Source organism: Pezoporus flaviventris, unplaced genomic scaffold (assembly GCF_033815535.1).
Source record: "Pezoporus flaviventris isolate CSIRO_AGI_PZ_B2104156 unplaced genomic scaffold, CSIRO_AGI_Pfla_v1 ptg000149l, whole genome shotgun sequence".
Classification (NCBI taxonomy): domain Eukaryota; kingdom Metazoa; phylum Chordata; class Aves; order Psittaciformes; family Psittacidae; genus Pezoporus; species Pezoporus flaviventris.
Genome location: NW_026892697.1, coordinates 190,647 through 216,977, shown reverse-complemented (window position 1 = coordinate 216,977; position 26,331 = coordinate 190,647). Strand labels below are relative to the sequence as shown.

The 26,331-nt window shown below is 48.2% G+C and overlaps 1 protein-coding gene and 1 pseudogene across 1 annotated transcript; both read right to left on the bottom strand.

Annotated features, from left to right (window-relative positions):
* Positions 1-272: 272 nt before the first annotated feature.
* Positions 273-4,143, bottom strand: LOC133283038 (olfactory receptor 8I2-like; annotated as a pseudogene).
* Positions 4,144-22,763: 18,620 nt separating this feature from the next.
* LOC133283022 (olfactory receptor 5G25-like) lies at positions 22,764-23,690 on the bottom strand. The gene has a single exon (XM_061479454.1). The coding sequence runs from the start codon at positions 23,688-23,690 to the stop codon at positions 22,764-22,766; it is 927 nt and encodes a 308-aa protein (XP_061335438.1).
* Positions 23,691-26,331: the final 2,641 nt, after the last annotated feature.

The following is a 26,331-nucleotide window of genomic DNA, read 5'->3' as shown; positions in this document are numbered from 1 at the left end:
CTGAAGCTGTTTGAAGAGAACCATTCGTTGTGTTGGCTTCCATACCCTGCACTTGCTGTAATAATGACCAGTAGTGAGCAAGAATGACCAATAATGGCCAGTAATGCTCAATTCCATAATCACATATTCCACATATTCCTTCCTTACCTCCACAGTACTGAAGGGCTCCAAATGTGCTTTCAAACCCTGCCTAGATGTGGCAGCAGCTTTCTCTCCCACAGCCTCCTCAGAGCCCCCTTCACCTCCTTGTTCCTCAGGCTGTAGATGAGGGGGTTGAGGGTTGGGGTGAGGATGCAGTAACACAGCGACACCAGCTTTGCCTGATCCCATGAGGATGCCTCATGAGGCTGGACGTAGGTGAGGATCGCGGGTGCGTAGAAGATGGTGATGGCAGCCAAGTGGGAGGTGCAGGTAGAGAAGACCTTCAGCCTCCTCGTGGCCAAAGGGATCTGCAGGACGGTGTGGAGGATGTAGGTGTAGGACACCAGGATCATCAGGAGAGACCATGGCAATAAACACAGTGCTGTAAACCTGCAAGACCTCATTTGTGCTTGTGTCTGAGCAGGAGAGCTGCAGGAGGGTGGGCAGCTCACAGAAGAAGTGGTTGATGCTCCTGGCCTGACAGAAGGACAACCTCCCTGCCAGTGTGATGTGCACCAGGGAGGTGAGGAACCCGATGGTGTACACCAGCACCATCATGCCATAGCAACGCGCCCTGGTCATGGTAGTGGTGTAGAGCAGGGGCTTGCACACAGCCATGTATCGGTCGTAAGCCATTACCCCAAGCAGGAAGCACTCACAGACAAGTAGAGCCACGAAAATATACATCTGGGCAAAGCAACCCCAAAAGGAGATGTGGCTTCTCCCCAGCAGGAAGGTCTCCAGAGCTTTTGGGATGATAGCGGAGGAAAGGCAAACATCCATGCAAGATAAGTGAGTCAGGAAGAAGTACATGGGGATGTGGAGGTGGGGGTCAGTGTTGATCAGCAGGATCATCGTCAGGTTCCCCAGCACCATGAAAACATAGAGAGATAAGAAGACTGTGAATATGGTGGTTTGTAGCTCTGGGGCATCAGAGAAACCCAGAAGGATGAAGCCGGAGAGAACCGTGAGGTTTCCTGTATCTGTCATTTCAACAAGTTGATGGATTTGGATTGAAATGAAAGGAACCACTGAAATACATCCCTACAAGAGAAATGATGTGGAAGTTTAGTTGGAGTTTAATCCACAAAGTAAATGCAATGGAAAATGGTATATTTGTAATGGTGTATTTCTGTCTGTAACTCAAGATCTGAAGTCAAAGAGGTGAAGGAGCTCATTACACAGCCTGAAATTAAAAGAGAATAATTCTACCATGATTGATATACACATCACTAAAGAAACAGCGAGAAACATCATGTCTATCCAAACGTAATACAATAAAACCAAATAAGTACATCACAAAATGTGGAAAACAGAAAAGATGTTGTATTTTCTTCACTGATTTCTGGGAATTTTAAGGATTATTTTTCTCCCTTTTTTGTATTTTTCAGAGTGGATCAGTGCTCTTCTGTAGCTTCATTACTTGTGCTGCATCCTTTTCAACACCACACAAAGCCATGTACTTGAAATTTGCTTTAAGTTCTAAGTTTATCTGCTTTTGAAGAACCCCCACCCTGCATAATGTTAAGGGAAAGCAGTGGACTTGGCTCCAGCAGAGCTTTGCTGGGAATGCAGTGAGCTTCCTATGACCAACCCAAATATCCACCTAAGGGTGTAAAACACAAAACATACCATATATAAACCAAAATTTTAAGGCTTTAGCTTGGATATTCTCATGCTAAAATATTGCTAAATCTGTTGTAGATGGGGTCAGGAATATTGGTGTTTTTAGGCATACTAGGGCACTTTTATTCACACCATGGGTTATCACAGAATGGTTTGGGTTGAAGGGAAATTAAAGCTCACACAGCTCCAAACCCTGCCACGGGCAGGCACACCTTCCACCAGAGCAGCTTGCTCCAAGCCCCTGTGTCCAGCCTGGCCATGAACACTGCCAGGGATGGGGCAGCCACAGCTTCTCTGGCCACCCTGTGCCAGCGCCTCAGCACCCTCACAGGGAAGAGCTTCTTCCTTATTTCCAACCTGAATTTCTCTGTTTCAGTTTAAACCCATCACCCCTTGCCCTATCAATACAGTCCCTGAAGAAGAGTGAATTTCAACATGTCATCAAGCATGTGAGAGGCAGCAAGACCAGGGTCAAACTGGACCCACCACCCATCAAACCCTTTTGTACCTGCTTGGTTAAAGAGGAAGGTGGTGGTGGATGCAGTGCCTGCAGCTCCTCCTGGAGACCATGCGATGGGTTGAAGGAGAGATGCTTGGGAGCAGGATGCTCCAGGCTGGCTGGTGGAGGGGTTTTATCTCACAGGAAGCATTACCTCAGAGGCTTGTGTTGTGCAAACTGTTCTCCCAAAGGACCCTCCTCCATCGGATAATTAGTTTGACTTGATCAGCAAAACAACCTCTCAATTCCTCTCTCCCCAGACTCCTTCTGGCTGCATCAGCACCTCCAAGACCAGTTCTCCTGCAGAGACCTACCCAGGAAGACAGGCCCAGGACACTTTGCTTTGTATTTCCCCATCTGTCACATACATCTTCCTTTCAGTATTTCCCTGAGGAAGCCCTTTACATTCACAGAGATCATCTAATATTGCATTGAAGGGAGCTGAAAACAAGCACAACAAAGCATCCTCTGTGTAGATGGTTTGTGCTGGTCATGAGGAGTCCTTTCCATCAGGTGCATTTATTTCCATACACTTGACTAGTGATTGTACAACACTTTGGTCAAAAGCATTGGATCCTCCCTCCTAAAAGCACTCAGGCTCTTTACCCCCCTACTTAAATTCGCAGCAGAGCAGAGGCTCAGATATGACTTTTCCCCATTTAGCACAAGGGCTTTGTTGACCAACAGACTGTCAAAGCTTTATTTCATACAATCGCATCCTAGTTTGTGTTGGAAAGGACCTTAAAGCTCATCCAGCTCCAACCCCTGCCATGGGCTTGGACCCCTTCCACTAGAGCAGCTTGCTCCAAGCCCCTGTGTCCAACCTGGCCTTGAAAACTGGCAAGGATGCGACAGCCTCAGGTTCTCTGGGCACCCTGTGCCAGCGCCTCAGCACCCTCACAGGGAAGAGCTTCTGCCTAAGAGCTCACCTCAATATCCCCTCTGTCATTTCACGTGACCAAACCTTGTGGGCTGGAGTTGAAATACCTGGAAATACCAGTTAATATTTCCTTAAAACCAGAAATAACACCAGAAATCATTTGCTAATATAAAACATGAGCTTAGATATCTGCTGGTTTGATGCCAGCTGGGCAAAGCCGCCACCTACCTTCTCCCTTTTGCACTCTGAAGCCTGAAATAAAGTTTATTGTTATGTTTAATAACATTTAAATAATAAAATATATTAATTTCAAGTAATATTTAAGTGACAATCACTTTGGACAACAACTTTCTTTCCAGTACACAGTCACTGTCAGGTCTCAGGCTGCAGCCAGAGAAAGTCCTGTCCATGCCAGCACAGAATGTAGCCTTGGTTTAAGGAGAAGTGTGTTTTCCAGCTGTCATGCTTCCAAGTATGTTTAGTCCCTTCTTTGTGCAGGTGCTATATCCAAGCATACTTGAAGGTGCTATATCCAACCATCCTCATCAAGGTGCAATATCGAACCATCCTTGAAGGTGCAATATCCATCCTGCTGCTTCTCACCAGGGCAGGGTAGTGCTCTCCTTTCAGCTGACTAGGAACCATGAATGGACAAAGAGGAGAAGACTCTACTTTTTGCTGTCCTCATGGCGTTCTTCATATCTGCATTTCTTAGGCTGTAGATGAGTGGATTCAGCATGGGGACAGCCACAGAGTACAGCATGGAGACCACCTCATCATGCTTTGAGGACTGCCGGGGCCTAGGGCGCAGGTACATGAAGAGGGAGCTGCCGTAGTACAAAGCAATGGAGATGAAGTGAGAGGCACAGGTGGAGAAAGCTTTGCGTTGACCAACCACAGACTGCATCTGCATGACAATGGAAAGGACCAACAAGTAGGAGATGAGGATGAAGACTGTGGTGCTCAGTACCTTGAACCCCACCACGGCAGCAACCATCACCTCGATGGAAGGGGTGTCAGAGCAGGAGAGGGCTAGCAGTGGTGGTCCATCACAGAAGAAGTGATTGATCGTCTTGGACCAACAGAACGGGAGACGAGATATGGAAACCATGTGTATGGTAGAGCTGATCACGCCAGGTAAGAAGGCACCAGCCAACAACCCAGTGCAAAGCCTTTGGGACATGACCATGGAGTAGGAGAAGGGGGTTAAAAATGGCCATGTAGTGATCGTAAGCCATAGCAGCCAGCACGTAGCACTCGTGGGAATTATTTCTCATCTTTTGGGTGCTGCCAGTCCAGTGTGAGTACATGAGGAATAAATAGCTGTTCTCTGTGACCCAGGAGGAGCTCTTTGAGAGCAAATGTGGTTTTCCTTAGGGTAGGATGGTGCAGAGCCAGGATTTCTCACCCCACTTTGCTTTAGACACGATGCCTAACTTGGAGACAAAAGATACATTCAGGCTTGATCAAACATAAATTCTGCCTGGGAGAAATCAGCAGCTCCTAATATCACAGCTTACGACAGGTAGAATAAATCTTCATTGATTTTTCCTGCCTAACGTTAATCATCACTTGACAGAGTTACACCAGAGAGCAAAGCAGGAGTGTGCGTGGCTGGTATCTGACAAGCAGAGCCATGCTTAAGAGTCATCATTATTTGATGACCTTTTGCTGAAGGGGTGAGCTCCCCCTCCAGAGCCAGACTCCTCAGTTCAGATGTCCTGTGAGCAACACATGTGGTCTCCTGGTGTTATTAATGGGGATTTAGAGCTGCTTTTCACTGCTCACATAGAGATGCCGGAGGCAAAGCAGCTCCTGAGCCATCACCACGGAGCTGGAAGATGTGACCCAAGTAATGAAAATCAAACTGTTTGGGTCTGGGGCTCAATCCTCCCCCTGAGGCAGCATCCACCTGCCCAGACACACACATCTCCTGCCAGGGGAGAACTGACCTGAAGCTCACAATTAACAAAGGCTCACCCTTGCTTTTTCTTGCTTGACAAACCAAGTGCTTGGTCTGACGTGATCCAAGGGCAGATATGAAACCTGGGATGTGTCTAAGGGTGCAGCTTGTGCTATACATGACAACTTCCTCCCAGCGATCACATCTCCCTGCAGCTTGAGCATGCTCACTGGAATGGAGAAAAATTAAACTAAAAACCCATACCTTGCTCACTTTGTTTAGATATTATCCATGCAGGTTGTGGGCCCACACTCTGCTGAAGAGTTAACTGAACATTTATCCCTGTATTCCTGGGGAAAGGACCTCCATTTGTGGCTTTCCTACTCCAATTGGTAAGATCTTGCTTTTTGGCCAAGCTTTCAACAAGCTGCCCTAGGACTCACCAAGCAGACTGTTGCTAGTATTATCCAAGATGTAACTCTTGACATTATGGATAGGAGAACATCCAGATGCTGTTATGATCCTACAGCCAAGCAAACCTTGCAGCATAACCTCCTGGTTAGTTAGCAGTTACCTTGCTCTCATGGAACCATAGAATCCCAGAGTAGTTTGTGTTGGAAGGGACCTTAAAGCTCATCCCGCGCCAACCCTTCCCGTGGCAGGGACACCTTCCACTGGAGAAGCTTGCTCCAAGCCCCATCGAACCTGACCTTGAACACTGCCAGGAATGGGGCAGCCACAGCTTCTCTGGGCACCCTGTGCCAGCGCCTCAGCACCTTCACAGAGAAGAGCTTCTGCCTAAGAACTCATCTCGATTTCCAGTCTGGCAGTCCAAAGCCATCATAGTGGATGTTATCCTCAAGATCTCAGTACAGGAGCAAGGGGAAGGTGCCAGATATATAAAGTCATAACACACTGCTTGGTTACCTGCTCTTTCGAGAGTCTTACAGCACAAACTGTCTAATGAGAGAAGAAAAAGATCGTTTAAAATATGAAGCAAAAGAGCCCCATGCTCACAGCACCAGCATCCCTCTGATTCCTCAAGGGGATGGTTTCTGCTGCCCTGAAATAAAGCAGAGGAGGGAAGGTTTGCTACAAGGCCTGTGGATACTGTGGATGCCACAGGACAAAGCAGGGTTTTCATATCAGGGATTTCTTCCTCTTTGCTCTCAGATCCACTTGAAATGGGTTTTAATACTCCCAGCTTCTCCAGGCTCCAGCTAGAAGGGTAATGCTGCCTGTCTTCTCCCATGCAGCATCTACCCATCCTTCCAGAGCCTTGTCCTTTGTGGTATTCACAGAGCCAGGGGTAAAACAAGTCAGGGGATTACACATTAACCGCCAGGGAGCTGTCAGACCAGGCAAGGGTCAGCCCAAAGGGCTCCCAAGAGCCAGGTCAGGATACACCCAACAGGTTTTAAAATTAATGGCACCAGAAGGTCTTATTTGAACAATATCAGCCCCTTTAAGAGTTTTATCCAGCCTTCAAAAATCCCCAGAGGTGGTTTAGTACATAGCAGTATGTAGTGTGTCATATCCGTATTCAAAAACAAGATTACCTCTTGAGAAGCACTCTTGGAAGTGTTCAACCCTCTGTGTAGGTGAAATCCAGCTCTCCTTTATCTCAGTTCATGCTGTTACTTAGAAGGAAAAATTAAAGCACAACTTCTTTTTCATTTTGATGCAGCTGCCTTTACTTTTCAATCAGAAATGCTTCCATTACTGTGCTCCCAAAGATGAGAGTTGGCTGCAGGGTCTTCCAGGAAAGGACAGAAGTCACCTCTTTACTCCCAGAAAGCCCTAGTAGGGAATGACCCTGGCTATTCCTGCCTAGCACTTAATGCTCTGTAACAAAAGGTGGGTTTCCTACCCCATGCAGGTTACCAGGATGGATCCACCAGTAACCCAGGAACTTGGTTACTGTTTAGGCATCCTCACCCATTTAATTCAGCATCAGAGAGCACCTAAATAAGCCCAGCTGCTCCCCTGGGATTATTTAGGTGGTGATGGGTGTGATTTACATACATCAACAACAAGGAATTAAATCCTTCACCTACCTGGGATAAAGGTTGAGACCTTACCTGATTTGAGATCTGATGTGTTTTTGTTTGCTTTCATTATAAAATCTGGGATGACTTTGTCAGGAGTAAAGATGCACAGTGGGGATACTTTCTTAGAGGGATCTGTGAATCTGTAGGAAACAACTGATGGAGAAACGAATCATTTCAAACACCACGAATTAGCACTTCAAATTGTGTATGGATAGCCCAGACTATTTAATGAAAAAAGCATTTAAATGCAGAGTGAATTTGATATCCTCAACATCAGGAGGACATGGATCAAGTCCAAAGGAGGCCACGAGGACGCTCAGGGGCTGGAGCAGCTCCTGTATGGAGCCAGGCTGAGAACATTGGGGCTGCTGAGCATGGAGAAGCTGTGTGGAGACCTCAGAGCAGCTTCCAGTGTCTGAAGGGGGCTACAAGGATGCTGGAGAGAGACTTTTCATCAGGGACTGTAGTGACAGGACAAGGGGTGATGGGTTCGAACTGAAACAGGGGGAGTTCAGGTTACAGATAACAAAGAAGCTCTTCCCTGTGAGGGTGCTGAGGCACTGGCACAGGGTCCCCAGAGAAGCTGTGGCTGCCCCATCCCTGGCAGTGTTCAAGGCCAGGTTGGACAGAGTGTTGGGTGACATGGTCTAGCGTGTAGTGTCCCTGACCATGGCAGGGGGTTGGAACCAAGCTCCTTTCCAACCCAAACCACTCTATGATTCTACAATAATCTACATTTTATACAACCTGAAGCCTCAGCCAAGAACTGCACTAGGAAAAGTGGGGTTTAAAGCATCATTTCTAAATGTGAGGGGACTTTGAAGCTGTTAAACTATCTGACATTGCTTTAACAGGGTCAGGAAATAAACTGTCTACATAGGATCAGCCAACTGTAGAGACAACATGATGGCCTTAGTTTATTTATCTATAATTTCTCAGTTTCTTGAGTAAGAACAAGCCACTTGGCTACCCAAAGCTTCCAAGGACGTAAGAAAAAGTTTTTATCTTAAAGAAAAAGGAGTGGATATTCCCAGCAACGTCCAATCGGTGGTGGTGTTGTATAAGAAATCCCGATCCATGAGTTTCTAGCCACTTATTTCAAAACTTCTGCCTTTCGATACCTAGAGGGACTCCTGTGACAATTTTGCACCTCTTGGAGGTGACCACAGAGAGCAATGGTACCAAGAAGGAACAAAAATCCCATAGAAAAAGGAATGAATTTTCTTCAGAAGTAGATGAAATGCAGCTTTGAAGGGGAAATGGGCATCTAAAGAGCAGGCATATGTGGATACTGTCATGTCCTGCTGGCAACAGTAAGAGTCAGCTTCAGGATGGTAACTTTAGTAAATTAGAGTAAAGAATAAGAATATATATTATATATATATAATAAATATATATATAATAAGAAATAAAATGTAAAGGATAAAGAATAAAGTATAAATAAAGAAGAAAGTATAAAAAAAATAAAGATTTATTCCTTAGTGCTGGCCAGGGTCACATCCCTGTTTGGGTTATTTTCCCCTGGATTAAAGAGTGTTTTTCCCACTGGTGATGCCACAACTCAAGTGACCACAGGTGGAAAATCTCCATCCAGGACTCAGCCAAGCCTTCTCCTTCCTATCAGCCCATCAGCTCCAAATCCATTCCCAGAGGAGCTTGTTAACACAACTGGATCAACAGACATCTCTCACCTCTGAGTGAGGAGCTGCTAAAGAAATAGGGAAGTTTTGGGTGTGTGGGGAAACCCTGTGGTGACTGTTTTCCCTGGTGGCATTGCGATTTTATAGCAACCAAGATATGGGGGAGCTGCAATTTGTGCCAGGAATGACTTCTTGCATAGGAAATAAAGACTTATGATTGGGTTTTTTCATTACCTTTGATTTTCCCGTTGTTTCAGGGTCCTGGTGTGTTTCCATGTTCTCTTTGGATTTCTCTAATCCCCATTGCCTCAAACCAAGGTGCAACTCTCCTGCGGCAAATTCTACTGATAACATTCTTGCCTTTGTTTTTAACAAACCACTCTGGGTATAAATTAGAAAACTCCTTAGAGCTTCTCTTAAAGGCTTTGAGAAAGGCAGAACTGGAGGAGGAAAACTGAAAGGGTGAAGTTCCACAGCTGCCTGAATAGAGGTGGCAAAGCCCAATTTGACTGTGATTTAAATCAGCAGCCCGGTTCCAAACAGAGACCTGTTGAAGAATTTGCATTTCACTTACTTGACTCAGGCACGATATCCCAGGGCTCCATAACTGCATTAAAACATCAGTTCATCCATTTAGATCTTGGGAAAAGCCCACAGCATCTGGGCCCTCCCCACCCTACGAACCCCTGAGACCCCAACTAAACTGAGGCAAGGAAAATTAGTATTGTGTGTGTTGGTGTTGACATTTAACACAAGAATATACTGTGCTATATATAAATATATAGTTTAGGATACATTTAATATTGTGTTTTGATATATATACACACATACATATGTGTTTATGTGTATAATTTGCCAGTCATAGGAACAGAGACCTCCTAGATGTCCTTTGTGAGCCATAACTATGTCCTGCTGGTCATAGTCACATCAGTGACTAGTCATGGTCATGCTAGCCATGGCCGCATCAGGTTGCTCCTGGCCTCATTCAGGCAACTTCTGAACATGTCCATGGGTGGAGGCTCCACAGCCTCTGGGACAAATCCTCATAGAATCATAGAATAGTTATGGTTGGAAAGGACCTTAAGATCATTCAGTTCCAGCCCCCCTGCCATGGGCAGGGACACCTCACACTAAACCATATCACCCAAGGCCTCGTCCAGCCTGGCCTTGAACACTGCCAGGGATGGAGCATTCACAACCTCCCTGGGCAACCTATTCCAGTGCCTCATCACCCTCACAGGAAAGAATTTCCTCCTTAGATCCAGTCTAAACCTCCCCTGTTTAAGCTTGAACCCGTTACTCCTTGTCCTGTCAATGGAGTCCCGAATTAAGAGTCCCTCCCCAGCATCCCTATAGGCCCCCTTCAGATACTGGAAGGCTGCTCTGAGGTCTCCACACAGCCTTCTCTTCTCCAGGCTGAACAGCCCCAACTTTCTCATTCCTATATTCATAAGGGAGGTGCTCCAGTCCCCTGATCATCCTCGTGGCCCTTCTCTGGACTTGTTCCAACAGTTCCATGTCCCTTTTATGTTGAGGACACCAGAACTGCACACAATGCTCCAGGTGAGGTCTCACAAGAGCAGAGGAGAGGGGCAGGATCACCTCCTTCGCCCTGCTGGTCATGCTCCTTTTGATGCAGCCCAGGATACGGTTGGTTTCTGGGCTGCGAGCGCCCACTGAAGCCGGCTCATGTTCATTTTCTCATTGAACAACACCCCCAAGTCCTTCTCCACAGGGCTGCTCTGAATCCCTTCACTACCCAACCTATAGCTGTGCCTGGGACTGCTCCGACCCAAGTATAGGACCATGCACTTGGCATGGTTAAACTTCATGAGGTTGCCATCAGCCCACCTCACAAGCTTGTTGAGGTCCCTCTGGATGGCATTCCTTTCCTCCAGGGTATCAACCGAATCACACAGCTTGGTGTCATCAGCAAGCTTGCAGGTGATCCTTGAATATTAACCAAGAATCTTGCACCTCCTTGCCCCCTAGGGCTATATCCCATGGAACCTTACTAAGCAGGTTCCTGAAGAGGCCAAATCTGCTCTTTTGAAGTCCAGGGCAGTGAGCTTGCTGCGTGCTATCCTCACTTTCCTGAGGATCTCAAATTTGACCATCTCATGATCGCTGCATCCAAGGCTGCCCTGGAGCGTCACATTTCCAACGAGCCCTTCCCTGTTGGTGAGCATGAGGTCAAGCACGGCACCTCTCCTCGTTGGTTCCTCTATTACTTGCAGAAGGAAGTTGTCTTCCACACAATCGAGGAACCTCCTGGAGTGCTTGTGCCGGGCCGTACCGTCATTCCAACAGATGTCAGGGTGGTTGAAGTCACCCATGAGAACAAGGGCCTGTGGGTGTGAAGCTTTTCCTATCTGTCTATAGAGCACTTGATCCACAGGTTCTCCTTGATCAGGCGGTCTGTAACAGATCCCCACGGTAATGTCTCCCATAGCTATATTCCCTTTAACCCTGACCCACAAACTCTCTGTGGACTGCTCCCCTGTCCCCAGACAGAGTTCCATACTCTCCAGCCTATCCCTAACATAAAGGGCAACCCCCCCTCCCTGCCTGTCGGGCCTGTCTTTTCTTAAAAGCCTGTAGTCCTTCTTTATGTTCCCCAGGGTACTACTATCTATATCCCTAGCACCCACATGTATCACTAGAAGTGGGTAACAGTCCATGGGACTTACTAGAGCAGGCAGCCTCTCTGTCACATCCCTGATCCGTGCCCCTGGTAGGCAACACACCTCCCTTGAGATGGGGTCAGGCCGACAGACGAGTGCTTCTGTCCCTTTCATTGTAGAGTCCCCTACTACTATGACCCACCACTTTTTCCTGGCAGCACCAGTAGAGATCTTTTTTACCAGTGCATCAGCCAGCTGTTTCTTTGTCATTAGCCCCCTGCAGGACAACAAAGCGGTTCTGCATGGGGACAACAGATTTAGGGGGAAGCCCCTTGCTTTTGATTGTCCTTTTCCTACTTTATTTGTTGTTTTTTTTGTCATTAATTCCCAGCTTCCCAGGTTAACGGCCTCCTTCTTGTCTTCATGAGCTACAGGTGAAGCTCGAGGCCCCTGCACAGTTTGGGCGTGGGACAAGCATTCCTGCTTCCTCTCAGCTTCCCTGACATCTCACAGTCTATTAACAGCATCCCCCAGCTCAGCCCCTGCTGCAGGAGGACCTCTACCAGGGAGCACCGGGTGCAGCCCTGCCCATTGTGCACCCTCCCCTCACCAGACCAGTGCAGGCACTCTCTGCACCCCGAGCTCTGCACTGCAGCCTCCCCTCTCATCGGCTCTGTCTGGGTGCCTACGCTGCCACCGCCGGGGCAGCCAGAGCAGAGCTCCCTGACCGGGCCCTGCTCATACGATGAGTGCTCAGCATCCCGCTCGCCTGCCCGCACAAACTGCAGCGCAAATTGCCTTGACCCGCTCTGTTTGCCCACTCAGTTCGCCACGCTCCTGGTCGCTCGCACTCCCTGGGGCAAGTTTTTAACCAGTCAGGGTTGGTGTCACTGCTTCAGGCTCTGCCCCGTGTGAGTCAGCTGCTCGTGTAAGCTGAGCTGCCGGGTCCTGGGCAGGTCCTCTCAAGGACTTGAGGCTCCCTTCGTGGCTCTTATCGCTCTGAGTTGAGGCTCCTGGACGCTGATCTCCCCCCCGCTCCGGTGTTGAAGGTGTCCTCTCTTGAGGTACTCACCTCAGCAATTCAATGATAACGAAGAATAATCCCTTTTACCCTGATTTAAGTGTCCAATGCTGTGATGACCATTAGAGAGGCCCTGCCTCCAGCCAGGCGGAGGTAGGGGACAATCGGATTTACTGGACTGTGTGGATCAGATGGCCTGGCACATCAGTCCCACACAAGTATAAGGCTCTAGTAGATACCGGTGCACAGTGTACCCTGATGCCATCAAGCTGTCAAGGGGTGGAACCCATCTATATTTCTGGAGTGACAGGAGGATCCCAAGAGTTGACTGCTCTGGAGGCTGAAATCAGCCTAACTAGGAGGGAATGGCAAAAGCACCCTATTGTGACTGGTCCAGAGGCTCCATGCATCCTCGGCATAGACTACCTCAAGAGAGGGTACTGCAAAGACCCAAAAGGGTAGCAATGGGCTTTTGGTATTGCTGCTTTGGAGACTGAGGAAATTGAGCAGCTGTCCACCTTGCCTGGTCTCTCAGAGGATCCTTCTGTTGTGGGGTTGCTGAAAGTTGAAGAACACCAAGTGCCAATTGCGACCACAACAGTGCACCGGCGGCAATATCGCACCAACCGAGACTCCCTGATTCCCATCCATCAGCTGATCCGTAGACTGGAGAGTCAGGGGGTGATCAGCAAGAACCGCTCACCCTTTAATAGCCCCATATGGCCAGTGTGAAAGTCTAATGGAGAATGGAGACTAACAGTAGACTATCGTGGCCTGAATGAAGTCACACCACCACTGAGTGCTGCCGTACCGGACATGCTAGAACTTCAGTATGAACTAGAGTCAAAGGCAGCCAAGTGGTATGCCACGATTGATATTGCCAATGCATTTTTCTCCATTCCTTTGGCAGCAGAGTGCAGGCCACAGTTTGCTTTTACTTGGAGGGGTGTCCAGTTCACTTGGAACCGACTGCCCCAGGGGTGGAAACACAGCCCTACCATTTGCCACGGACTGATCCAGACTGCACTGGAACAGGGGCAAGCTCCAGAACACCTGCAATACATTGATGACATTATTGTGTGGGGCGATACAGCGGAAGAAGTCTTTGAGAAAGGGAGGAAAATAATCCAAATCCTGCTGAAAGCCGGTTTTGCCATAAAACGGAGTAAGGTCAAGGGACCTGCACAGGAGATTCAATTTTTGGGAATAAAATGGCAAGATGGACGTAGACAGATCCCCACAGATGTGATCAACAAGATAACAGCAATGTCTCCACCAACTAATAAGAAAGAAACGCAAGCTTTCTTGGGTGCAGTGGGGTTCTGCAGAATGCACATCCCAAATTATAGTTTGATTGTAAGCCCTCTCTATCATGTGACCCGGAAGAAGAATGATTTTAAATGGGGCCCTGAGCAGCAACAAGCCTTTGAGCAAATTAAACGCGAGATAGTTCACGCAGTAGCCCTTGGACCAGTCCGGACCGGACCAGATGTAAAAAATGTACTGTACACTGCAGCTGGGGAGAACGGTCCTACCTGGAGCCTCTGGCAGAAAGCTCCAGGGGAGACTCGAGGTCGACCCCTCGGCTTTTGGAGTCGGGGATATAAAGGATCTGAGGCCAGCTATACCCCAACTGAGAAAGAGATACTGGCAGCCTATGAAGGGGTTCGAGCTGCTTCGGAAGTGATTGGCACTGAAGCACAGCTCCTCCTGGCACCCCGGTTGCCCGTGCTGGGCTGGATGTTCAAAGGCAGGGTCTCCTCTACACATCATGCAACTGATGCTACATGGAGTAAATGGGCTGCACTAATTACACAACAAACTCGAATAGGAAATCCCAGTCGTCCAGGCATTCTAGAAGTCATCATGGACTGGCCAGATGGCAAAGATTTTGGAATGTCACCAAAGGAGGAGGTGGTGCGCGCTGAAGAGGCCCCACCATATAATAAACTGTCAGAAAGTGAAAAGCAGTATGCCTTGTTTACTGGTGGCTCTTGCCGTATTGTGGGCAAGCATCGGAGATGGAAGGCAGCTGTATGGAGTCCTGGACGACAAGTTGCAGAAACTGCTGACGGAGAGGGTGAATCGAGTCAGTTTGCCGAGGTGAAAGCCATCCAGCTGGCCCTGGACATTGCTGAACGAGAAAAGTGGCCAGTACTTTATCTCTATACTGACTCACGGATGGTGGCAAATGCCCTGTAGGGGTGGTTGAAGCAATGGAAGCAGAGCAACTGGCAACACAGAGGTAAACCCATCTGGGCTGCTGCACTGTGGAAAGATATTGCTGCCCGGGTGCAGATCCTGGTGGTGAAGGTACGTCATGTAGATGCCCGTGTACCCAAGAGTCGGGCCACTGAGGAACACCAGAACAACCAACAAGTGGATAAAGCGGCTAAGATTGAAGTGGCTCAGATGGACTTAGATTGGCAACATAAAGGTGAATTATTTTTGGCCCGGTGGGCCCATGACACTTCAGGCCATCAGGGCAGAGATGCAACATATAGATGGGCCCGTGATCGAGGGGTGCACTTAACAATGGACACTATTGCCCAGGTTATTCATGAGTGTGAAACATGTGCTGCAATTAAACAAGCCAAGCAGTTAAAGCCTCTTTGGTATGGAGGACGATGGTTGAAGTATAAATATGGGGAGGACTGGCAGATTGACTATATCACACTGCCGACAACCCGCCAAGGCAAGCGCCATGTGCTTACCATGGTGGAAGCAACCACCGGGTGGCTGGAAACATATACTGTGCCCCATGCCACTGCCCGGAACACTATCGTGGGCCTTGAGAAACAGATTTTGTGGCGACACGGCACCCCAGAGAGAATTGAGTCAGACAATGGGACTCATTTCCGGAATAACCTTATAGATATTTGGGCCAAAGAGCATGGCATTGAGTGGGTATATCACATCCCCTACCACGCACCAGCTTTTGGGAAAATTGAACGGTACAATGGGCTGTTAAAAACTACACTGAGAGCGATGGGTGGGGGAACTTTCAAGCATTGGGATACACATTTACCAAAGGCCACCTGGTTGGCCAACACCAGAGGATCTGCCAACAGGGCTGACCCAGCCCAGTCAGAACTTTTACATATTGTAGAGGGGGACAAAGTTCCCGTGGTGCATATGAAGAATTTGCTGGGGAAGACAGTCTGGGTTATTCCTGCTTCAGGTAAAGGCAAACCCACTCGTGGGATTGCTTTTGCTCAGGGACCTGGATATACTTGGTGGGTAATGTGGGAAGATGGGGAAGTCCGATGTATACCTCAAGGGGATTTGATTTTAGGGGAAAACAGCCAGTGAACTCAATTGTATGCTGTTGCCTGCTGTGTAATACTTTTATAGCCCATCAACTAGATATCTCCAGGTGACCAGCGACTAGCCCTGACTTCCCTCCAACCATCATCCCAACAGAGAATAAACTTTGATAGAACCGGATATGTTCCACAGTAAAGGAACGACCAGCATCAGCAGGCAATGATCCAATACTGCACACAACCTTTCCTGCCCTGAAAGATTGTTACAAGAGATGGAACCTGACATCATGGACCGAATGGACTCTGCAGCATTGTAGGGATTGGTCCATGCACTATGAAAATGATCCCTTTCTCTTGCTCTGTGTGTATATGGATGTGTATATATATGTGGGATTTGAGCATGACGTGAATGGTATGGAGTAAGGGGTGGATAACGTCCTGGATTCAGCAGTAGCAGTCATGTTTCTCCTTTGTGTTAGCTGGTGCAGTGCTGTGTTTGACTTCCAGCCTGGGAACAGTGCTGTTAATACCGATGTTTTCGGTTGTTGCTAAGTGATGTTTACCCTGACCAAGGACTTTGTGAGGCTCATGCTCTACCAGGGAGGAGGGGAAGCTGTGAGTAAGCAGAGACAGGGCGCCTGACCCAGGCTAGCCAAGGAGGTATTCCATACCACAGCACGTCATGCCTGGGGTGGGGGGTAACTGGGAGTTACCCAGAAGGACACGGGCTTCCGGGTGGGACTCGTTTCTTGGCCAGTGGTGTTGTATTCTCTTCCCTTGTTATTTTCTCTTATCATAGTTGTCGTTGGTAGTAGTGGGGGTGATTTGTGTTGTACATTGGTTGCTGGACTGTTCTTGTCTCAACCCGTGGGAGTTGCACTCATTCGATCCTCCTCCCCATCCCTCAGAAGAGCGCTGAAGGGGAGAGCCCGGTGGGGGGGGGCTCGATTGCTCTTAGCCCGGCACCACTCACTGGGAGTGAGTGAACAAGCTCTCTGGCTAGGGTTTAAACCACATTATCTGCACATGTCATGAAGACAGGGATGTGTCTTTAAGGGGAGAGTAGGACCAAGCTTGTATGGGCACAGAAAGCCCTCCAGCAGGCCCAAGATCCAGGCTTTCACAATACAAGCACTCACAGCTATTTCCATCACAAGTGATGCTGCTCACTTTGCCAAAGCAAGAAGAGGTCCTTGGGGAACAACCACCCTTCCAGGAGTCATCAGCTTTAACAAGACCTTCTGGGGTTTACCAAGGAAGTTTCCTCATCACCACGAAAGCTTCTCAGAACACTTGGATGTGACTTCCCTCATTCTTCATAACAAGCCATCAGAGATTAATTAGCTGGGGATAACAAGAAAGAAACTTTCTTCTTTGTTAACAACAAAGTTCACTTCTACAGCTGCCTTGCTTGACAGAGATGGCTCATGTCCAAAGCCAGTGAGCTGAAGGGTCAGTGTGTTGGCATGTTTGTGTATTAAGGACAATTTCATGGGCCTCCACCATAGAATTCCAGAGAAGTTGGCTTTGTAAGGGACCTAAAAGCTCCTCCAGCTCCAAACTCTGCCACGAGCAGGGACACCTTCCACTGGAGCAGCTTGCTCCAAGCCCCTGTGTCCAACCTGCCCTTGAACACTGCCAGGGATGGGGCAGCCACAGCTTCTCTGGGCACCCTGTGCCAGCGCCTCAGCACCCTCCCAGGGAAGAGCTTCTGCCTAAGAGCTCATCTCACTCTCCCCTCGGGCAGGTTAAAGCCATTCCCCTTGGCCTGTTCCTGCAGCCACCTGTCCTAAGCCCCCCTCCATGTTTCCTGAAACCCCTTTAGGCACAGGTTTATGGGGAAAAGTTCCTTTCTTATGGCTCTAAAGAGAGCAAAACAACACTAATATCTTCTAGGCAATAATTTCCTATCCATCTATGCAGAATAGAAACCCCTCGTCAGGAAGTTAATATCTGCTATTAGCAACCTTTATAAAAGCAAACACACAGCCAGGACACTGCTGACATCCATTTTGCTTTCCTATTCTGTCCAGGAAGTGATTTATGCATGCTGAGCTTTGAGGCTCTACTGCATTAGACATTATTGACCAACAGAAATGATTGAGGACAGGTTGGATGGTGACTGCAGCAACCTGCTCTACTGGAAGTTGTTTCTGCCTGTGGCAGGGGGCTGGAACTGGGTGAGCTTTAAGCTCCCTTCCAACCCAAACCATTCCATGGTTGTATGAAAAGCTGCTTGCACCTCCTCACTTTTGAGTGGGGTTTCTGAAGGACCCCAACACATCAGCACAGTGAGCTGATGTTTCCCATTAGACTTAAACTGACCCTTCAGGCTATGGTCTGTGTTTGCTCTGAACACAACCCACATTGTAGTTGTGTCTGCCCAGCACCCTTCACTGCAAAGGCAGCAGAACCATCCACTTATTCCAGAAGAAACCTCCAATATGGATGTTTAAAATAGATCCAAGATGAATCAAAGGCCCCAGATGCATCCTTGTCTCCATAAGGGGAACCTTCTGTGACTAATTCAGATGTGGAAACCTACAATTAGATACTACCGATCCTTTGACCAATGTGACTCAACCATCAAACCCTGGCATGAGAAATCATGAGTAAGCTGCAGCTGGAATGGAAAATAAGCTTGGCCTGGATGGACAGACATAAGGAAATGAAGAAGTGATAGGGTAGTTCTGGACAGCACTGAGAGTCTTTTAGCCATGAAACAAGTTGGGCACGTCTGCATGCAACATATGGCCAGAAGCATGGAGCATCTGTGTCGTCAGCACCAAGTGACATCGAAGGAAAATCCAACACTGCTCAGGCAGTGCCTTGAAAGGCTGTTCCTGCACCAAGTTGGGTGACTCCTTATCACAGGGGATGAAGTTCCGCTGTGCTCCTAGGTCAGCATGCTGGCAGCTTTCCATTGAGCAGGACCATCCAGAAGAGCAAAATGACCAGCTACATCCTATGGAGGAAATAAGTACATTTCCGATGAGGAAATAAGAAGATGGGCACATGAACCTGAGAGCTGGTCTTCATAGGGTTCCCCACCACCATGTTGATGGAGATGAGTAAAAGAGTCCCAAAGAGCAGCTTCTACACGTTGGGGAAGCCCAAAAGGAGAAATGTGGTCACACTCAAGTGGTTTCCTCCAGCCACTCTCTTGGCAGCAGGAGACAAAGAAACATGGGAAGAGGTTGAATCACTTCTCCCAGCTCATAGGAACACACAGTGCATGAGGTTAATGCAGGATTTGGGGTTTCCTTTAGGAGTGCACCCAATTCCTGGGAGAGAAAACCATGATGGTTGAAGGTCCTAAATAATATACTGAAAAATAATACCTTGATAAAAGAATAGTCAATAGTTCCTATATGGAAACAAATAACCTTAAAGCTTAAATCCTAAAGCTGTGGCTGCTCTGTTATGGAAAGAATTGGTCCTGCAAAACATAAGCATCTTCCCATAAGCATCCAAACTCTTTTTAACAAGGAGGCTTGTTTGGGATGATTTCTTTGCTGTCTGTGGGAGTTGTTCTTATTTAAGGACAAGTATATACAATAACATCATGCCTTAATCTGCCACAAGAATTAGTGTTGCATTAAATAGATAAGAAATCAAATTGGATTGATTTTCTGACTCTGTAGTGATGTTTGAGTCGATTAAAGTGAGACCAGAATCCCTGAATGCAATTCCATGTACTTGTAGCTTCAAGGGAAAAAACATCCCCTTCTCATCTGAATTATTCTTCCATATATTTCTTCCTCTGTTCTTCCTTATATTTAAAGAACATGTGTGTATATATAGATGTACACAAGATGACTGCTGTTCATGTTAACCTGAAATATGCAGGCCTTAAAAAGATGAGGAGATGACCTTCAAATCAACATGTTGCCTGTTGAGAAATGAGCATTCCTCCTCCTTCCCCTACCACTTCACTCTTTCCATCAGCCCCTTTTCAAGCAAGATGACCATTTCTTCAGCACAATTCATCTTCTCCCTCCACCCTTCCCAAAGTAGCTTTTACTTCCCCATTCCCCAGCCTGTGCTCAGATGTTCATTGCACAAAGTCCCTTGACTCACCACCAATGCTCTTCTCAGGGTGCTGGTGGGTGCCTTTGCTGCAAGGACACATTGATGGCTCATTTCAACTCGGTGGACACCACAAGAGCCTTGTCCCTCTCTGATAAGGTGCCCCCCAGCCTGTCTTAGTGCTTAGAGCAAGTCCTCCTCATAGGCAGGACTCAGCATTTTCTCTTTTTGAAGTCTGTCTGATTCCACCTGCCCATTTTGGACCCAAAACTGGCCTTTGAAACAACATTTTGCATTATATGCCTCCAAATTTAAATAACCTCAGGGTGGCTTTTTACTGCTTGCAAAAGGAGGAAACAAAACCAAGAGTGGGACTTGTTCCTTGTAGAAAAAAGCAGCTGACAGCAGACAGGGCTTTAACACCTTTAAATGGGTTCAGAAGATCCAGCTGAAGTTGTCTACACCCACCTCAGGCAGGAGGATGAAGATAGTTGCTGTTTCCCATTGCTAATGGCTCACACACTCAATGGCCATCTCCTCATCCTCATTCTCCTCCTTCCCCTTGTGTAGTACTTACATAAGTAAGTTGCAGATACATAAAGAGTAGACATCTCAAACACACACCTTGCATCTAACACCACTGAAACCAGCCATTCTCAATACCACAGCTTGTCTAAACAAGGGCAAAACATCACCCATCCCACATCAAATACCCACATCTTATCACACACAGAAGCATGCTTTTCTCTGTGGTCTCTGCTTTACACACACATGCTGACACTGCAGGTGGCTAAAGATTGATGACTTACATTAAAAGCCAAACATGAGAGTCTCTCCTTATCTATTTATTAGCCAAAGTCCAATTACACCAGATGAGACTCAGGCCAATGCAATGAGCAGAGCTCATTCAGATCTCTTCAGCTGGAGCAATGGAGGTGTCTTCCTTGCAGTGAGAGGCATGAACCCCACCAAATCTCCCTCAGCAATAAAGGGAGTTGATGGACACAGTAAACACATAGAGTTGACATGGTGCATTCAAACGTAAGGAGATAAGTGCTTGCCCAAGGATATAGGAGATGATTCCTAAATCCAGTCACTAAGTACCCAAAGAAAAGGATGTAGCTCCTACCCAGCATTTGCTCAGCTGCCTTTAAACCAGATTTAACCACAATGAAAGCAGCTCCAGCTGAGAGTGGGGAGCTAAAGCCATTAGGAGCTCATCAGCAGGAATGCCAGAAACCAGGCACCTCATTGCCTGATCATCATGACCCAGCAGGAAGATGCATTGCAATGCTGGCTGCTGCTTCTGCTTCCTAGAACCTCATGTGGTGTTTCTTCTGCTCTCCTGGTCAGATGATTACCCCATTGAAGGCAGTGGCAGCCCTTAGACACAGCAAACTACTGATTTGCTTAAACAAACACAACAAGGAGGAAAAAGCTTTTGGGTTTGAGAGCACCAGCTCCAATGTGAAGCCACAATGAGCAGAGCAATAGGGTTGTAGCCACAGACTTGTGTTTTAAGACACTAAGAGCTCATGTTCGTGTTTAAACACTTGGTGATGGTGAAGGAGAGAGCAGCTGGACATAAAGTCATTGAACATTGTTGTAGAAGGCACCACAGAGACCTTAATGTGGCTGCCACGTATCTGGTCTGAAGGCTGCTGGACAGCACCACAGCTCCTGTGCTCTGTTGTGATCAGGCTGCCATGGAGACCATGGCTTCTGCTGACGGCGAGGAGAAGCAAGACACGACAACCCAATATGAGTGATAAGCAAGCTTCTACTTTATTCGTGTCGCACATCGCTTATATCCTCATAGTGCTAATTATGCCTACTAGTCACAACAGCATTGGTTAGTTCTAAACGGTTTCATTTACATTCTCCTCCCACATCCGGTTTCTGTTTTCAAGGATCTTCCTCATTACATCAGCTGCAATTCAGTTCTGGGTACTTTCCCCAGAGCTCAAGGACAGTGTGTCCTTCAGCTTAAGTCACGTACATGTGAGGCCTACACTTTGCTTTGCTCGCACAAGGCCTCCAAGGATTCATGGCCTTGCTCTCGGAGCCATTCTGCAACAGCTTCTATTGCTGCCAACAGGGGAATGGAAAGCAAAGGTGTGGAGCAGTGGATGGGGATTCCTTGATAGTTTCTGCCCTTTGGTGTGGATTCATCACTATCACTTCTTAAAACGCTTTCAAAACGCATTCGGTCATAACAGAGGTCACACAAGTACCTTATTTCACTTAAATTCTTTGCTGTCTAAAATGAAATGAGGTCAATGGTGCTGGAAATCATTTTGTCCATCAAAACCTAATAATACTGACTGCATGGCATCACACTTATTTGCTATCATTTCTGTTTTTCTTGCTAAAGGTGTTTTTGTCCTTTTCTTAAGGCCCTTAATGATTTAACAACACCGTTATGAAATGAAGTTTGATCCAGTGGAACGGTAGAATTCACAGTTTATTCTCATTTGCCAAGCAAAAGGGAGAGCAAAAAGAAAAGAGCTTTAAGTTCATGCACTCCAAGTGTTCCCTTGCCCTGTCAAGGCCACCCCTAACCCATGGCACTGAGGGCCTTGTCTATAGGGTTTGTGAACACTTGCAGGGCTGGTGACTGCAGCCCTGCCCTGGGCAGCCTGTTCCAATGCCTGAGCACCCTCTGGGGCAGGAATTATTCCTCAGCTCCATCTAAACATGACCTGGTGCAGCTTGAAGCCTTTTCCTCTTGTCCCATCCCTTGTTCCGTGGGAGCAGAGCCTAGCCCCCTCCTGGATCCATCCTCCTTTCAGGCAGGTGTAGGCAGCGATCAGGTCCCCCCTTTTCCTGAGATGAAGAGGAGAGCATGCTTGTAGTTGTCTACCTGTGTCTTCGTTAGGTGAAATACAGTACAAATTAACTAATTAGGTGAAATTCACTACTAAATATAAATTTAGAGAGTGAAATTATTTGTATTCTCAATCATATCAACCAGTGCATTCTGCGTGCAGAAGACCCCCAACATGTTGTCCATACTTAACCAATACCTGAGCATCTACCCCACATCTTCATTCTGTCTGGCCTTAAGCTTGCACCATTCAAGATCATCTTATTTTTGTGAGCCTCCGCAAAGCCTCCTTCACCTCCTTATTCCTCAGGCTGTAGATCAAGGGGTTCAGCATGGGAGTCACCACGGTGTAGAGCACCACAGCCCATTTATCTGCTGCCCTTGAGCTGTCTGAGCTGGGGAATAAATACATAAAAAAGCATGCCCCATAGAAGATGCTGACAGTGGTGAGGTGGGAGGTGCAGGTGGAGAAGGCTTTGCGCTTGCCCTCGGCTGAATTGATGCTCAGGATGGTGGCGATGATGGCCACGTAGGAGAGCAGGATAATCAGGATGCTGGACACACCAAAGAGAGATGCTGCAGTGATCAGGATGGTGTGGCTGAGGGTGGTGTCAGAGGTGGAGAGCGAGATGAGGGGGGAAAAGTCACAAAAGAAGAGGTTGATGGCGCTGGAGCTGCAGAAGGACAGGGTGGACATGCTGATGGTCTGTCCCACACCATTGGTCAGCCCCACGAGGTACGAGGCAGTCACCAGCTGGAAACAGCACTTTGGGGACATGACAAGGGGGTACAGCAGGGGATGGCAAATGGCCACGTAACGGTCATAGGCCATTGCAGCCAGCAGGAAGCATTCAGTTATCCCAAAAAACTGAAAGAGGAAGACCTGAGCCACACACCCAGCATAAGCAATGCTCTTCTTCTCTGACATCAAGTCAACCAACATCTTGGGGGTGATGACAGTGGAAGAACAAAGGTCTACAAAGGCCAGATTGCCCAGGAAATAATACATGGGGGAGTGGAGGAGGTGGCTGGCCCTGATTAAGATGATGATGCCCAGGTTGCCCACAATGGTGACAAGGTAGGTGAGCAGGAAGAGCAGGAACAAGTAGACCTGAGACACCGAGTCCTCTGTGAACCCCACCAGGCTGAACTCGGTCACTTGGGTGCAATTGCTTTGTGCCATGGGTTGGATGGTGCTTTGTGTGTGAGCTCCTGGCTGGAGGTTTCTTCTCCAAGAGGCAGGGATGTCCCAGGTGGAAAAGCCTCTATGTGGTGGGAGCTGCTCAGAGACAGTCCTGCAGGATGGAAAGGGAGAGTTCAGGCACAGCTCAATGAGGAACAGGTTGGTGAAAGTCCTGTGCCAGCACAGGTAGAACAAAGGGGTGCTCAAGCAGTTAAATACCATGTCACAACACGGTGCCTGCTCCTCTGGCTCACCTTGAGATGTTGATCAATGACCCCTGTGGAAAGCAGTGGGAAGGTTGCACACCCATATAACTTTACCTTAGTGCTGCACTTCATTGCCTGCGTTAATGCTGAGCCTGGGGCTTGGAGACCATCCGGCTCAACCTGGAACACAGAGAAACGTTATGTTTTCACAGTGCAGAGTTGATCCTTCATCCTCTCATGGGCATTTGCCAACCACCCGCTTCTTCCCTCTCTGCTTCGGTTTCTTCCTAACTAGAACGAATTCGTGACCTATGGAAAGTACAGGTTGGACAGGGCAACCTGCTCTAGTGGAAGGTGTCCCCGGCCATCACAGGGGCTTGGAACTGGGTGAGATTTAAGGTCTCTTCCAACACACACCATACTATGATTCTATGTAACCTTACACAGTGGTTAATATCAGTTTCCCCTCCCTCCTGACACACTTTGTCAGATCTAAAACCTTTTATTGGTTCTTTAACTTGTTCCTTGAGTCTCCAATAGAAGTGGACAAACCCCAGAGCTCAGCAATCTCTTCTCAAACACGTTTTTGGGGAAAAAAGTCATCTTTTGGAGCTGCCTCATCTCAGCAATGGGGAACACCCCGAATGTCCTGTACAGGAAAGCTTCTGGTGCTCATCCAGGAAACATCTGTGGTCAGAGGAGAGGAAGTCTCCTGAGTGTGTTCTCCACCAGGGTGATCTCCAAACCTGCCTTCTCAGCAGCAGCATGGGGATCACACAGCACAAGCAGCTCCCTGGGAAGCCCAGAGCATCATCAAGAAGCCCAGGACCCTGCAGTAGGGCAGGAGATGAAGACAGGAGCTGCTGCTTGTTGGCAAGAGAGAACCACAGGAGAATGATGGGCTGAAAGATGCTGCCCCTCACTTACATCTCAGCTCGGTTTCTGCTGCCCTCCTGATGCTCTCGGAGATGGATGTGAAGATGAACGTGCCTGGAGCTGTGCAGGGAGCCTGGGAATGAACCAGCATCAGCAAACCCCCTTCCTATTTCAAGTGATGTGGGGATGTGGGGACTGTGAATCTCTTTGTGCCCCAGGAGGTGACAAAGCCCAAAGCAGGTCATTATCTCTTCTCTGTGTTGATTAGTTTGGAGAAGAAATATACCCAGAGGAGATGACCTCAGCTTGAGCAAGCAACAGGGCTTTGGGCTCCCTTAGAGCAAACCACAGAACAACCCAACCTTTCAAATCCACTTTTGGAGCATTTCTGAGGCAGTTACAGGTTCACAAGGGCCACGGTTGACATTATCATGGCAGGGAGATGAGGGGGATCTCGCTAATGGGAGCTGGTACCAGGGTCCATAAGCAATGTCAGGCGCCGCAGGCAATGAACCAGCTTTCCACCCATTTTCAATTCCTTGTACTCAAACCATAGCTCACAAGTTTGGCTGCAAATGAGCCAACAGAAGATCGTGGTGACCTTGCTAACGACGAGGTAAATGCTGTCCTCTACTTCTTGTCCATGCAAACATCAATGCTCACATCACCCAAGGCACTCAGGTTGGTCAGGAATGACTTGGCCTTGGTCCCTCTGTGCTGGCTGCTCATGGTCACCCTCCTGTCCTTCCTCTGCCTGGACAGGGCTTCCTGGGGAACTTGGTTCTTAATCCCATGGGGGACACAGGCACCCCCAGTCCTTGTGCTCTCCTTGATGATGACATTCACCTTCTTCCACCCATCGTGCTGGAAGCAAAAGAGACAAAGGAGAGCCTGAGGGAGCGGTGCCCAAAAGTGAAAGGAAGGAGATGGGGAGGAACAGTGAGGAGTGTGGTAAAGGACTGAAATGGGCAGCACCAGGGGAAAAAGGCCCTTCTGAAGGGTGCTTTAGGGTTGCCCCTGTCGCTGGTGGCTCTGATGGATGCTCCCAAGCCCATCACAGAACCCCAGAGAGGTTTGTGTTGGAAGGGACCTTAAAGCTCTTCCAGCTCCAACCTCTGCCACAGGCAGGGACCCCCTTTGCTAAAGCAGCTTGCTCCAAGCCCCTGTGTCCAACCTGCCCTTGAACACTGCCAGGGATGGGGCAGCCACAGCTTCTCTGGGCACCCTGTGCCAGCGCCTCAGCACCCTCCCAGGGAAGAGCTTCTGCCTAAGAGCTCATCTCAGTCTCCCCTCTGACAGGTTAAAGCCTTCATGGGGGTTATGGGGAACCTCCTTCTACAGCCAAACATGAAAGGAAAGTGCATGTAACACAGATTCCCACCAGAGATCAGCCAGATCCCCTGGCAGTGCACACTGGGAGCAAACCCCCACAATCTGGGCATCCTTTGGGGTTCCAACCCCTTCCAGAGCCACATCCTCCCCTTTCCTTCTCTCTCCAGCAGTAAAACCATTCATAGGAGCTGCAGGACGCGGTGCAATGCTGTGGATGAGCCCCCTCC

Coding starts and splice junctions, on each gene's coding strand:
- LOC133283022 (XM_061479454.1), bottom strand. CDS start 23,690: ATGGCACAAAGCAATTGCACCCAAGTGACCGAGTTCAGCCTGGTGGGG.